Below are 12,042 nucleotides of genomic sequence, written 5' to 3'. Positions count from 1 at the left end.
GAAAACACATTTAATTCTTACTGCATTTGCTCAAGGTTAATTGCCAACAACGAGCTGGTATAAAGTGTCAATATCAGGTCAACTGAAGCTATTTTTAAACCTACAGCAGGTTTTGTAGTAGTGCAGCAGTCTTTAGGGGAAGTTCTGCATATTTAAGCACAGGCGTCTTCAAATATGGTGGTTTATATGTTTGTATATGTATATATATATATATATAGAGAGAGAGAGAGAGAGAGACAGAGAGCTTCCAGAATGACCCATTTGAAAAAATAAAATAAGAGTTGAAATCACTGAAATTAGATACACACCGATGTGAGGACATTCCCTCCTTACAGGCAGAGCACGGGCCGTTAACAGGGGTTCATTTGAAGCCACTCTCATTTTGGGTTGGACTGGTAAAATAGTGGCATAATAACTTTTAAATATAAACTTTTAAGTTTTTCTTTATTGTGATGCAAACTATACGTGATGAAAATTTCTATTTTCACAAAATCAATTATTGAAAATTACTGCAATCTCAACATGAAGTCAATTTTAATAAAACCTCTGGTCCAAAATACAGAAAAATGCCCTGCAAAAAAATTCTCCATAGCCGTTACATCGTGCAAGTTTTTACAAACTCACCCTGAAACTATGGCTTTCATGGCAACATCCCCACTAGTTCAGATTGTTTTGTGTCCACTTATTAGGAACGTTTCATGTTTTTCTTTGCACAAATCCAACCTCGAAACCACCAAGCAAATTGTAAAAATTGCAGCTTGCGGGCCATTTTTGGCCCACAATGAGGCCTGTGGGATGTGTTTGATTTGAGAGGGCATGTAGATCAGGGATGCCATTCTCCTATCATAATTATGCAGATTACACACAGCTCTATCGCTCTATGTATCAGTCAGTGAATGACCACAGCCCCTTATACCTGCTGAGTAAGTGCATCAATAAAATAAGGGAGTGGATATGTCAGACCTTTGCTCAACCAAGAAAAAAAAAGAGGTAATAGTTTACGGCCACCAAAGAGGAAAGTTTAACGGTCAGCGCTCATCTTGACTTCATGTTAGTCAAGGTAGAAATCTGGGAGGAATTATGGACTCGGACCTGAATTTCAACAGCCACATCAAGACAACAAAATTAGCTGAAAAATGTCGCAACAATTCAAGGATTTCTGAATAACTAATAACTTGCAACTGAAAATACATTAATATCCAACAGCTAATATCCAAGTTGATATTCTTCAGATATTCTATTAACTGCGACTGCGTAAAGGGAGCACTGGTTTGTAAATGCACAATATTTCTTGTAATTGTTGGTCAACTAAAGGCTATTTGATTCTATTGCAGTACATTTGGAATTAAAAATGAAAAAAAAAGGCTCCAACACAATCCAATAATTAGAAAATCTGCATTTATTAGAAGTCGGTTTTTTTTTTTTGGGTTTTTTTTTTTACAACAGTGGTTCCTTCTGACACAGTTTCATTCACACTCACAACCCTGACACTCAAACTTGGTCATGTAAACTGAGGCAGACAGGAAGACATACATGAAGTCAAACAGAAATATCTATACATCAAATTTAAGTACTTCCAAGATAGTGTGCGAGAGGACAAGAGAGAGATTAAGCTGTACCTGATTGTGGACCTGATTCAGCGTAACTCTGAAGGCCAAAAAGCTCTAATACACACTTCCTATCTCTCAAGGCAACGGGGTCTATACCTGCCAACTTAAACAGCTCCAGGCTTCTTACAGCAGATTAAACTGTTGCCGCTATTTAGAAATAATATGAAAAGCTGTACTCCAAAAACCAGATTAGACACTAAAAGGTTGTTAAATCTATTTTCGGAGGGGGGGGGGGGGGGGGGGGGCGCCTGTAACTATACATATTATTTCCACTCTCAGTGCAAAGGAAGGCAAAGTTTAAGAAAATATACCTCTTTAAGCTTAGCAAACACATACCTGTGATATTGCACGTTGGTTAGCAGGCAGTTTATTTACCGCACGCAGTTCAACAATTATACAATTAATACAGACTTCCAAGTCCCCAATTAACATCCATCCAAAAACAACACACAAACAGTATTTTACTTTGGCTTGGTCAGTTCCCATCCAGTGTGACTGCTTTTACAGTAAAAATCCAACAGAAAATGACAGCAACATTATTCCAAAAACAATTCTTCTTCCCTTGTTTATTAAAGCTCAACTGCTAAATAAGTTTAGAAAAAGGAATCATTGATTTCCAGCAAGCCTCACACCTATATTGAAAAAAATTAAATAAAAAATAGATAGATACGAAATTAGAAGCACATGTTTTATACCTTGGGTTAAAGAGAGAAATTAAATTAACATGCACAGTAAGAAATCTGACTTATGGTTTTTAATCAAAATAAATATTGTCAGACTTTGGTGTCTATATGACTCGTGTCGAATGGCACGTCAGAGAAATGTGAGAGAGAAAGAAGAAAATATGAGCCTGTAATAAATGTAGGACAGCACTGATCATTTGGGATAAACAATCCTCTCAACAGTTCTCATTCCTTCCCATCATAGAGAAATAAAGTCCCGGGATCATTTTTGTTAATATAAGTAATTAAAAGAACCAATTTGGTACCAGCTCACCCAAAATAAAAATAAAAAAAATCTATTTATTCTTATGTTGCAATAGTGAGCATCAAGAGTTAGCCTCAAGTAGATAATGGAAATAAAAACACTGTAAGGGAGCAGATATAAAGCATGTGAGACGTGTGGATCAAATACTATCAAAGAACATACATTAAAACATAAATAGATTAACCAAATTCATAATGAAAATGAAAGGAGGGAAAGATCATCTGCCATTGCAGGTTGAGCGCGTTAACAGTGAGGCAGCGGGTCGTGTAAACACATGCCAACGTCAAGGTTTTTGTTCTGGCAAGTGGAGACAAGAGATCGTGGAGCTTTTATGTGTTGTAAGACTCTTGGTAAGGCACAAACTTGGAGAGTTTATTCGGAGAACTGGGGTTCAGGCAATCAGAAGTCTCGGGCATATTGAAGAAAGCCTCCTGTTCCCTCTTCTTCATGTTGAGCTCATCTTCGAGGGCCTGGAAGGGTGGAGACCAAAATATGTTTGAACATGCAGGACCAAGATTCATATTTATTCCTTTATTTGTTTTTATACTTTAATGTTGTGAAGGGAGATTATAAAGTCCTGGGTTATATTTGAGACTATAATAATTGGACCCCAGTCTACCAGTGGTGACCCTGAAACTCCTCATGCATTAAACGGTACTCTGTTTCTTCACATATTGGTCATTTCCCCCCACATCATTACTGCATAACAACCCAACAGAGAAAGAAGTTACACTTATTATGCGATGGTGTAAACATTTGATAAAACGTTCTTGGTGTCTTGCCAACAGCAATATGAGAACTGATCGTTTAGACCTTTGAACTCTGTTTTTCACATGAGGTTAATGATACACTACATAAGTAGAACCAAGAAGCTTGAAGAAGGATGATGCACATAATGAGTTTTATTTGCTTGCGTTTAGCCATTTATAATAGAGAATATAACTAAGTAATCATCTCTCTGAAGGGATCAGTAAAGGCAAATTAACCCAGACTCATCCTCTTCCCTTAACTACTCATACCAGTAGCAGTCGGCTGCCACAGTGAATTATATTTTGTTTGCATTGCTGTTTGTTAAGATGAGTTAAGTTTGTACAACACATGTACAATATATAGTTTTAGCACATTTATGATGCTGGCAAATGTTTTCATGTTGATCCGTTTTACTTCTCACTCAAAGCAAATTCATCCCTGATTGTAAATTCAGCAGTACTTTAAATGTGTCTCAACCCTGCTGAGGTGCAATAATCATTTTGGTCCACATCAAAAGAGAAAAAAATATATATTAAAAGTTAATTATTTTTATACTCACGGGCATTTTTAAAATTTCCTTGTGATAAATATGTCTATAATTTGAGATGCTGTACATGGATTTAGAGCACAAGTTGTGCGGAGACATATTTACCTTCTTCCTTGGTTTCAATAGATCCCTCCATTCCTTCAACAGCTGGTTGTGCTGCTCGTCCAAAAACTTGAGCCTCTGAGTCTCATTCTCGATGAGCAGGTGACATTTCTCATTCTGCCCAGGCGAAACAAGCTCGTGTTAACAATTTGCTCAAACAGGAAAAAAAAGACAATTCTACAAGATGTATAGCAGAAGAAAAGTTGGGCTTCACCCACCTGTAGCTGCTGGAGCTCTCTGATGTTGCTCTCACACTGACCAACCAACTCCCTCATCTGGTTCTCGTGTTTTTGCTGCTGGTGCAGCCTCTCTGCTTTCTGCCGCTTCTCCTCCTGCTGGGAAAACTGGAAAGACACCAAAAAAGTGAGGTAGTGAAAAATTAACCTTACACTTAAATAGATGAGGAAAAAGAAGAAGAAGAAAAAAAAATGGCACTACCATTTTGATCTTGTCCCGGTCCTCTGAGGAGCTGCCTGTGGAGTTAATGCGGAGGCTCTTCTTGAACATGGCCATGCGGGTCTTTGCCTCGCTGCGCTGAATCTTGGGCAGCCGGCTCTTCTCTTGCTGCTGCCGAGCTTTATGGATCTCAATCATTCGCTGATTGTAGCACTGCATCTGCTCTTGCTCCTGTAGCGAGATGGAAAAGGTCATTCTCAGCCCATGATCGTCAGGACACAAAAAATAAAAATTACAAAATAATGATTGCGTGTGTAATCCACTAATTTACCTTCTCGTGTTTCTTGAGAAGTTGATGCCTCTGGAGAAAGTACTGATCTTTCAGCTGCTGCTTCAGTAACTGGTGTCTCTCATAGAGGTTCTTCTCCTCCATGTCCCATAGCGCAGCTTCACGATCTGATCATTAAGACGCAATAAGTCAACACGAAGCAAAGGGAACATCGCGCAGATCAAGCCGAGAACCATTTAATAATGGTAACCATGTACCTCGGATCAGCTGTTGCTTCTTGTCCAGGCAGTCTCGCTCCATCTCTGCTATCTCCCTCTTGTTGTTGGAGATGATCTTCTGCAGTGTCGAGTCCAGTTGATTCTTCTGAGCTTTTAAAAAGTTCTCCTCCTACTCCACAGGGAAGTGAAAGATGCAAGGCAATTTTAAAAAAAGGGCAATAATAAATTTGTCCCAAATGGACTGGAACATATTGGGATATTCTGGGTCAGGTTAAGTAGTGAGAAACTGGTTGAACGACGTACCTCTCTTGTCTTCATTTCTTGGTAGGAACTCATTTTCTGCTTCAACGATTCTTTACGTTGATTTCTGGGCAGTTTATCTACAGAGTGTTTCACCTGAAGAAAGAAGATTCAACATCATAACTAAAATCTTAACCGCCTTTTTTTTTTTTTTTTTTACCCTTGAAAATTTGCTCACTAAGGCCCATTGTTTCTGATGTACCTCTTTTTTCTTGTTCTTAAGTTGATCTTGAAACTTGTGGTACTCTCGGTCCTGTTCTGCTTTGATACGTTTGGACTCGTCTTTGAGCTTAACATTGTGATCCGACTCCATTTTCTCAATCGTCTGCTTCTGGTGCTTTTCCAGATTTTCGACCTCTCCGTCATAGTACTTCTTCTTGCTCTATGACGCCATGAGGAAACAAGCACACGATCACTGAAGGTTAACAACTTGTTGTATGAGAAGCCACTTTGGCCTGATGATTAAAACTAATTCATTTTCACTACAAACAGTCTCGTAAATGAAACATTTTTTTTGCAATGGCCTCAGCAAAATACGAGTGCGTTTGTCTGGGACTCACGTGCATCTCTTGATCACAGCGTCTCTGCATTTGTTCCCTTTGCGATTCCAGTTTGGCGTTGAGGGCAGCTTGGGCACGGTGCTCTTCCTTCTGCAGCAAACGCAGCTCACGCAGCTCCTGACGTCTAAACACACAAATGAACATTTTCGGCACACAAATGCATGTCAGTTAATTTAAGGTCTCTTAAAAGATGAGGAAGTCGGATGACATCTTTACAGAAACTACTTCTCACTGGCAGGGAGTTCAGTGTTCTCACAGTTAAACAAGGATAACCTGTTACAATAAACTTTTTTTTTTTTTTTTAAAGCATTATTTTTTATAGTACCCCTCTAATATGTAAAATTTGAAGTCCTGATTTGTAGTTGCCTCAGTAACAGATGCAGTGACATGTTCTTGCCACTAGATGACAATAGCAATGCACAGAGCGTCTCTGGCTGCAGTAGTATGGAAGATTACTTTGAATGTAGAGTTTGATTACAATGCGACTGTGTACATTCTTGACTTGGGAAATGTGGATTTTTTACACTAAAAATCTAATAGTCCCATTCAGCACTTTAACCTTGGAGTAACTTCAGAGACTATTCTAACCTAAACCCACAAACTAAATACATCTTTTTCCCAAAACACTTTGGCTATTTGTGTGTTTTACCCTCTGGGGGAGCAAAGCTCCCAGGAGCAGGATACCTTAAATAGTGGCTCCGCTAAGACCAACATTCAACAGTCTTTTACTTCATGAAGAAGAACAGACTCACGATGCCATGACTGTCATTAACAGAGAATGACAACGCAAGGACAAAAAAGAAATCTCGATGGGTTGATACCGAGTGGACATACCTCAGGAATCTCATTTCCTCGTCTTTCTTCTCATCATCCCTGATGATCTTAGAGGTGGTCACACTCACTTCCACACCATCAATAACAAACTTTCTGGTACGCTTCAGAGTCTTGCTTGAAAAGTCCTGACAAAGAAGATCAGAGGCCACAAAAATGTACATGTTACAGTCACTGAAGTTTTTTCTGCAGGAAAACTCTAAACAATCTGTCTTCTATAGCTACTTGGAACTACTTTTGCTTTACGTTTCAGGCAGAGCGGCCAACAAAAATCTGGTGAGTTTTCCAAGTTCATTTTCGAGACGCCTCTTTTTTTGATAATCCTGTCATCAATCTCAATTGTCAGAGTATTTCAGCTCCTTCGGACATAAATAAACTATACTAGTTAAACTATACTAGTTAAATGAACGTTTGTTTGTTTTCTATTGTTAAAGTGATTCTTGTATCAAGGCTGAAGAAAAGCAGCTGTGTGTGTGTGTACGAGTGTTGACAAGGGCACTAATATTCCCGTCAATCATGTTCGACTGTAACAAGCTGCTCCTTCTGTCACCATGTAGGAAGAAAATGTCCACAACATGGCCTCATCAACCAAATATGACACCACGTGGCCTGGATATTCAGGAATCTGTAACTAACACATGTCTTATTTACTCAAATGTTAGGATTCCCTTTTGTGAAAACTTGGATTTAAAATGCTTTACCAGCCCTTGGAATTAACCCAACGAGTTGTGGAAAAGCCTAAATCTTCATCTATGAGTTGATATTCCAGTTATGAGAGAGACCTCCCATATATTGAATCCAATTCTATAACACGTCTTCCAATCATGGGCAGTATGAGATTGACGTCAAGAGCACAAGAAAAACATGAAGAAGTTGCCAAACGGAAAGCAAGAACATAATGACAGACTGAACCCCTTCTGATATAGTAAGAGACATATATTGAGGCAACGCAGCTGAGAAAACAGACTTCATAGAGGCTTGGTGAGCCTTCCCGTCATACTGGATGAGATATTTGCACTGTCCTGTGCAGCTGATTCCATTTCCTCCAAAGTGACGCAGGTACAGTCGCAATAAATCTTTTTCTTTCTTTTGACACACCGGTAATTATACACACCAACACCCTAGTATATATAGGTTATTCAGTTGCGTAGCCACTCAATTGCGTGAAATGCGACACTCGACTCTGCGTCTTCCCATGACTTTTAATTCATAGGATTGCACACGCAGTTCCCCTCCACATAAAGATGGATTCATGAGCACATGAACACGCTGATGCTTTCGCAGACTTTCACTCATGCAGAAAAACGCACTTGTTCGATACACACACAAAGCTAGTTCATTCTCTCACTGGCGTTCGGGGAAAAAAAAAACAACAACAACTTAACATGTCATTAACGGACATGACTTCATGCACAGTCAGTGGGGCTTCAATCCTGATCAGTCTATAAGCCACCAGAAGCCACCGAGTGACAATGAGCTTCATAGAAATGTCCGTCCACAATAGTGAATGCTGAACTGTGCCCACACAAAGGGCACCACTGGTCCTGATGAATGGAAAGTGTTGCAATTTTGGCTTCTCGTCTGACTTCCGAACATTCCTCCTCATAACGGCTGTCCAGCACAAATTTGTTGATTAAGACAAGATAGATCGTCCTTTGTGGGTTCAGAGAAATAACCTTTCGTAATGGCCAGTAAAACTTTGAATTTGGGTAAAATGTTTAACCTACTTGAAATGTTTGCCAATGATTCAGCACAGGCTCTCAAAATAAATCCATATCCACCTTAAGCACCAGTTCCAAAAAGGAAATAAACACATTATAACTGCGTGACTCAGAGTTTAAGAATCTTCGTTTGTATCATTCTTTGTGTTCTTCTCAAGTGCAAACTTAATGGGACACAGGCAGCCTTCTGTTTCAGATGGTTACCACCCACACCCCAAAACACAACACAATGCACTTTCAGTTCCTCTACAGTTGCAAAGACATACTTTTTTCCAAGGAGGAGTTTCTCTCCAGAAGTAGAGAACTGCTTCTCCAAGTCTTTAATACGGCTCTATTTCACTCTAAAGCTGTGATTGACTACATTTATCTTCTCTGCTCTAAAAGGTTTTCTCGGGTCATTTTCTTTATTCTACTTGGCGTTGAGATGAGGAGTCTAAAGAAGTGAATAGACAGAAAAAACAAGGTGATTTTCTTTTTTTTTTTTTTGCAGGTGCAAAATATCTTGATTCAAGTCGACTCACCCTTGCATACAGCGAGATGCTCTCCTTGCGCATAGACATGTCCATGCTCTCAGACATCATGCTGCCTGCTAATGAATTGCGCTTGCTGTTCATTCCGCCGTTGATATAGGGCGAGATTGTCTCAATGTTTCCCCCCATCGATGACCGCTCCGGGGTACCTTTGGTGAGGTGGTCATTTAACCCAGAACGTGGTCTTGGCACTGGCGTACGAGCGGGGGACGGAGTGGAACTGGCAGTAGGAGTTGCGATAGGACTTGAGCTTGCAGCTGGTAACTCTCCGTTAGCTTTACTGTCGCTTTCTTTCACCAGGAGTTTAGGCAACTCTGGTTTATTTGTGTCTATGATGATGTCGACATGTTCTTCAGAAGCCTCGTTTTCAGGAAGAGATGGTGGATGTTCAGTCTCCGGGGTCCCCACAGCCACCTTTGGAATAACATCAAGTGTTAGAACTAAAATGATTCAATAGAGAGTGATTAGGGCAACATATTCTTACAGCACCTTTTCCTCCTCCATCGTGGGTGTGCTCTTCCCATCCTCGATGCCCGAGTCTGAGCTGGAGGTCTTGGTTGAGGCCTCGCTCTCACATTTCTCTGACTCCACCTCCTCTGAATCTTTCGGAGGGGGGTTCTGTCGTGGCACGGGAACTGGGAGCACCAGGACCTGGCCTGGCTGCTCCTCGGTTAACGTGTCCGGCTCGGCCTCTTTCCTGGGTAAAGGTATCGCCGTGGTTGGGGAGGGTGTGGTGGGACTCGGAGTGTCCGTGGACTGGTCTCCTTCCAAACTGGTCTGACTCGTCTGGCAGGGCTCCTTGCCTGGAGACTGAGTGAACAGAGCAGTGTTGTTACGCACCGATGTGACAAAACATGAAAGTCAAAACACTGAAGTGGCTGGAGGTCGCCCAAATGTTAATGTGTTCAACCTTTGCTTTTAGTCCAAATGCTAATGGACAAAGTCAGTCAGGCTTTTCACCTGCAGTGAAGGAACCTTTAGTTTAGCAGGAATGCTGAAATTCCTGCTTGGAACATCCATACGACTACCCTTAACTGGGACAGAAGTGACTTTGCAATTAGAAACAGGTAGACTACTTATAGAGATGAAAATCCTATCTACTTATGATAATAAGTCAAAGTGTATTCAAAACATTGTGCAATTCTTAACAGAGACATGGCAGAAGTCGGCGGCAATCAACCCGTTTTGTTTAGTATGGAACAACGCATGTTTACAATCTTTGACCTTCCTGCTACTGAACCACAAATGCATTTTTGCTTTAACAATTTTTAAAAGCCTAACACATAATTGCAAGGTAAAATGGCACATTGGAAAAAAATACCAAGTTAATTATTTCACCAACGTGCAAAAATGAAGTCATTTAGAAATAGTAACCTCTTGATATACACAAATGTGGCCCATAAAATGATCAGCTAACCATCAAGTGACTAAAACATCAGTGGCCAAAAGAAGCTTCAACTTTTAGCTGGAATGATATGAATTTAAAAGGCGAGCCTTTTTTCCTCCCCAGCAACATTCACTTGTGAATATTTTCAGACTCGTTAGACACAAACACTTTGGTCTGTAATTAGAAAATCAACTAAAAAGGTATGGGCACAGTTCTCTGGTAAACTGAGCAGTTCTGCATCCTAAACACCATTTCCACTTGAGGTAAATAACACCACATCTCTATGGTGCTCAGCCTCTTCACTGCCTCAGTGAACATTGTGCTCCGGCTGTGTCTGATATATAGGAAGACATAAACAACTGGGTAACTGCTTGGCTGCCTTTCAGCTTCTTTGTAACTGTAAGTGTCAAAATGTTGCTGTATGTGTACAAGCATTAACTTCTGTTAGTATCCGAGTGTTATACTCGCACAAGGTGGATTGATGGAGTAAGTGACGCACACATTCTCGGATCAGTTGCTTGGATATCCACTGCTTTTTAAAAGTAAATAAATAGATTTATTCAATGTATATAAAGCTGGGAGTCCAAACAAAAGTAGTGCAGTAGCAAACTGTGATTGATTCAACCTTTTGTGTTTTGAACCCTACACTGTGTAGCAAGTAGTGGTAATCTTGGAAAACTTCAAACACAGAAATAGTTTTCGGTCTTCTACAACAGTTGAACAGAAGAACTGTTAAACGGTTTTATAGTACACTTGTAATGTGTAAAATTAGGAAAGTGTACAATTAGTCTGGACTTTAACAAAGTCATAAAGCAAAAAGAATCATAAAAATCCCCCAAATCAAGCAAGTCCCACCACTAATGACACATAGCCATGAAGTCCTAATCCTCACCTGAAAGTATCAAACCGGCCTATTACCTTGTGTTGAGATCCACATCACTTGTTTAATCTATAATAGTTGCATAAAAGCAAAGAAAATCAATCTAATAATAATCTAAATACATAATTTCAAAGTAAGTAACTAAAGTTAAAGGATGTACAGCCTGTCAAACTGTACAGGAGCCAAGTTATTTACGCCAATAATTGGGAAGTCGTCACATAAACTGTTGACATTAGCAGAGGAAGAGATAAGCGGGGAAAACAATAATCTCAAAGGAAAAAAAAAATCCATGATCAACACATTTGTTTTTGTCTGGCACCATGTTAGTAATTTTGTGGGAAGGATCTACCACAGATCCTGAATGGCTGTTTGGAAACTTTACAGAGTGTTAACAAAACAATAAGTGACCTTAAAGTGTTCACTCCATGTAAGGTTGTGAGATGATGTTCATTTCTATACAGGAGCGAGGCCAAACATGGCACTTATATTTAAACATTCTGTGGGTGTGCGTGAATGCCTGTGTTCCGGTTTCTGTTCCTTTGTTTGTGCCGAGGGCAGACGGTTAACTGCACTCTAATAATACTTTACTTTCTAATCATATGACCTCTGAGGATGTTTAATTCTGCGAGAGCACTAACCCAAAAATAAGTGCGCTGATCACCAAACAAGGATTTTCTGTGAATTTTAAGTAGACACAGACCGCCAGGTGCGTTTCTTGTCTTTAAACTTAATGCTACTAACTTTCAGGCTATTTCTTTTAGAAAAAATTGATTAACTGGAGTTGTTAAACAAAATGCCACCGCTAAAGTGTGGGCCAGTGTTTTTAGTGGGAATCAAATTACAACCGTTGAAGAGAAAAGTGACTGGAAGAAAGGGGAGTCCCCGTCTTTTTTTGTAAAACAATGACCCAAAAAAAAAAAAAAAAAGAAGAAAA

The 12,042-nt window shown here is 39.8% G+C and overlaps 1 protein-coding gene across 1 annotated transcript in view; it reads right to left on the bottom strand.

The window, feature by feature from the left end:
- stk10 (serine/threonine kinase 10) overlaps positions 1 to 12,042 on the bottom strand; it is a 38,696-nt gene that overhangs the window by 1,590 nt on the left and 25,064 nt on the right. Inside the window, exons 9-20 of the mRNA XM_080482822.1 lie at positions 9,331 to 9,651; positions 8,833 to 9,255; positions 6,594 to 6,718; positions 5,760 to 5,883; positions 5,402 to 5,581; positions 5,203 to 5,295; positions 4,939 to 5,068; positions 4,724 to 4,848; positions 4,435 to 4,623; positions 4,215 to 4,340; positions 4,000 to 4,113; positions 2,961 to 3,067 (exon numbers count right to left, since the gene is read on the bottom strand). Coding sequence (XP_080338948.1) covers positions 2,961 to 3,067; positions 4,000 to 4,113; positions 4,215 to 4,340; positions 4,435 to 4,623; positions 4,724 to 4,848; positions 4,939 to 5,068; positions 5,203 to 5,295; positions 5,402 to 5,581; positions 5,760 to 5,883; positions 6,594 to 6,718; positions 8,833 to 9,255; positions 9,331 to 9,651 — 2,057 coding nt within the window. The remainder of the gene's footprint in view (positions 1 to 2,960; positions 3,068 to 3,999; positions 4,114 to 4,214; positions 4,341 to 4,434; positions 4,624 to 4,723; positions 4,849 to 4,938; positions 5,069 to 5,202; positions 5,296 to 5,401; positions 5,582 to 5,759; positions 5,884 to 6,593; positions 6,719 to 8,832; positions 9,256 to 9,330; positions 9,652 to 12,042) is intronic.

Source organism: Lipophrys pholis (genome assembly GCF_963383615.2).
Source record: "Lipophrys pholis genome assembly, chromosome: 16".
NCBI lineage: Eukaryota > Metazoa > Chordata > Actinopteri > Blenniiformes > Blenniidae > Lipophrys > Lipophrys pholis.
This window is presented reverse-complemented; position numbering and strand designations above follow the sequence as displayed.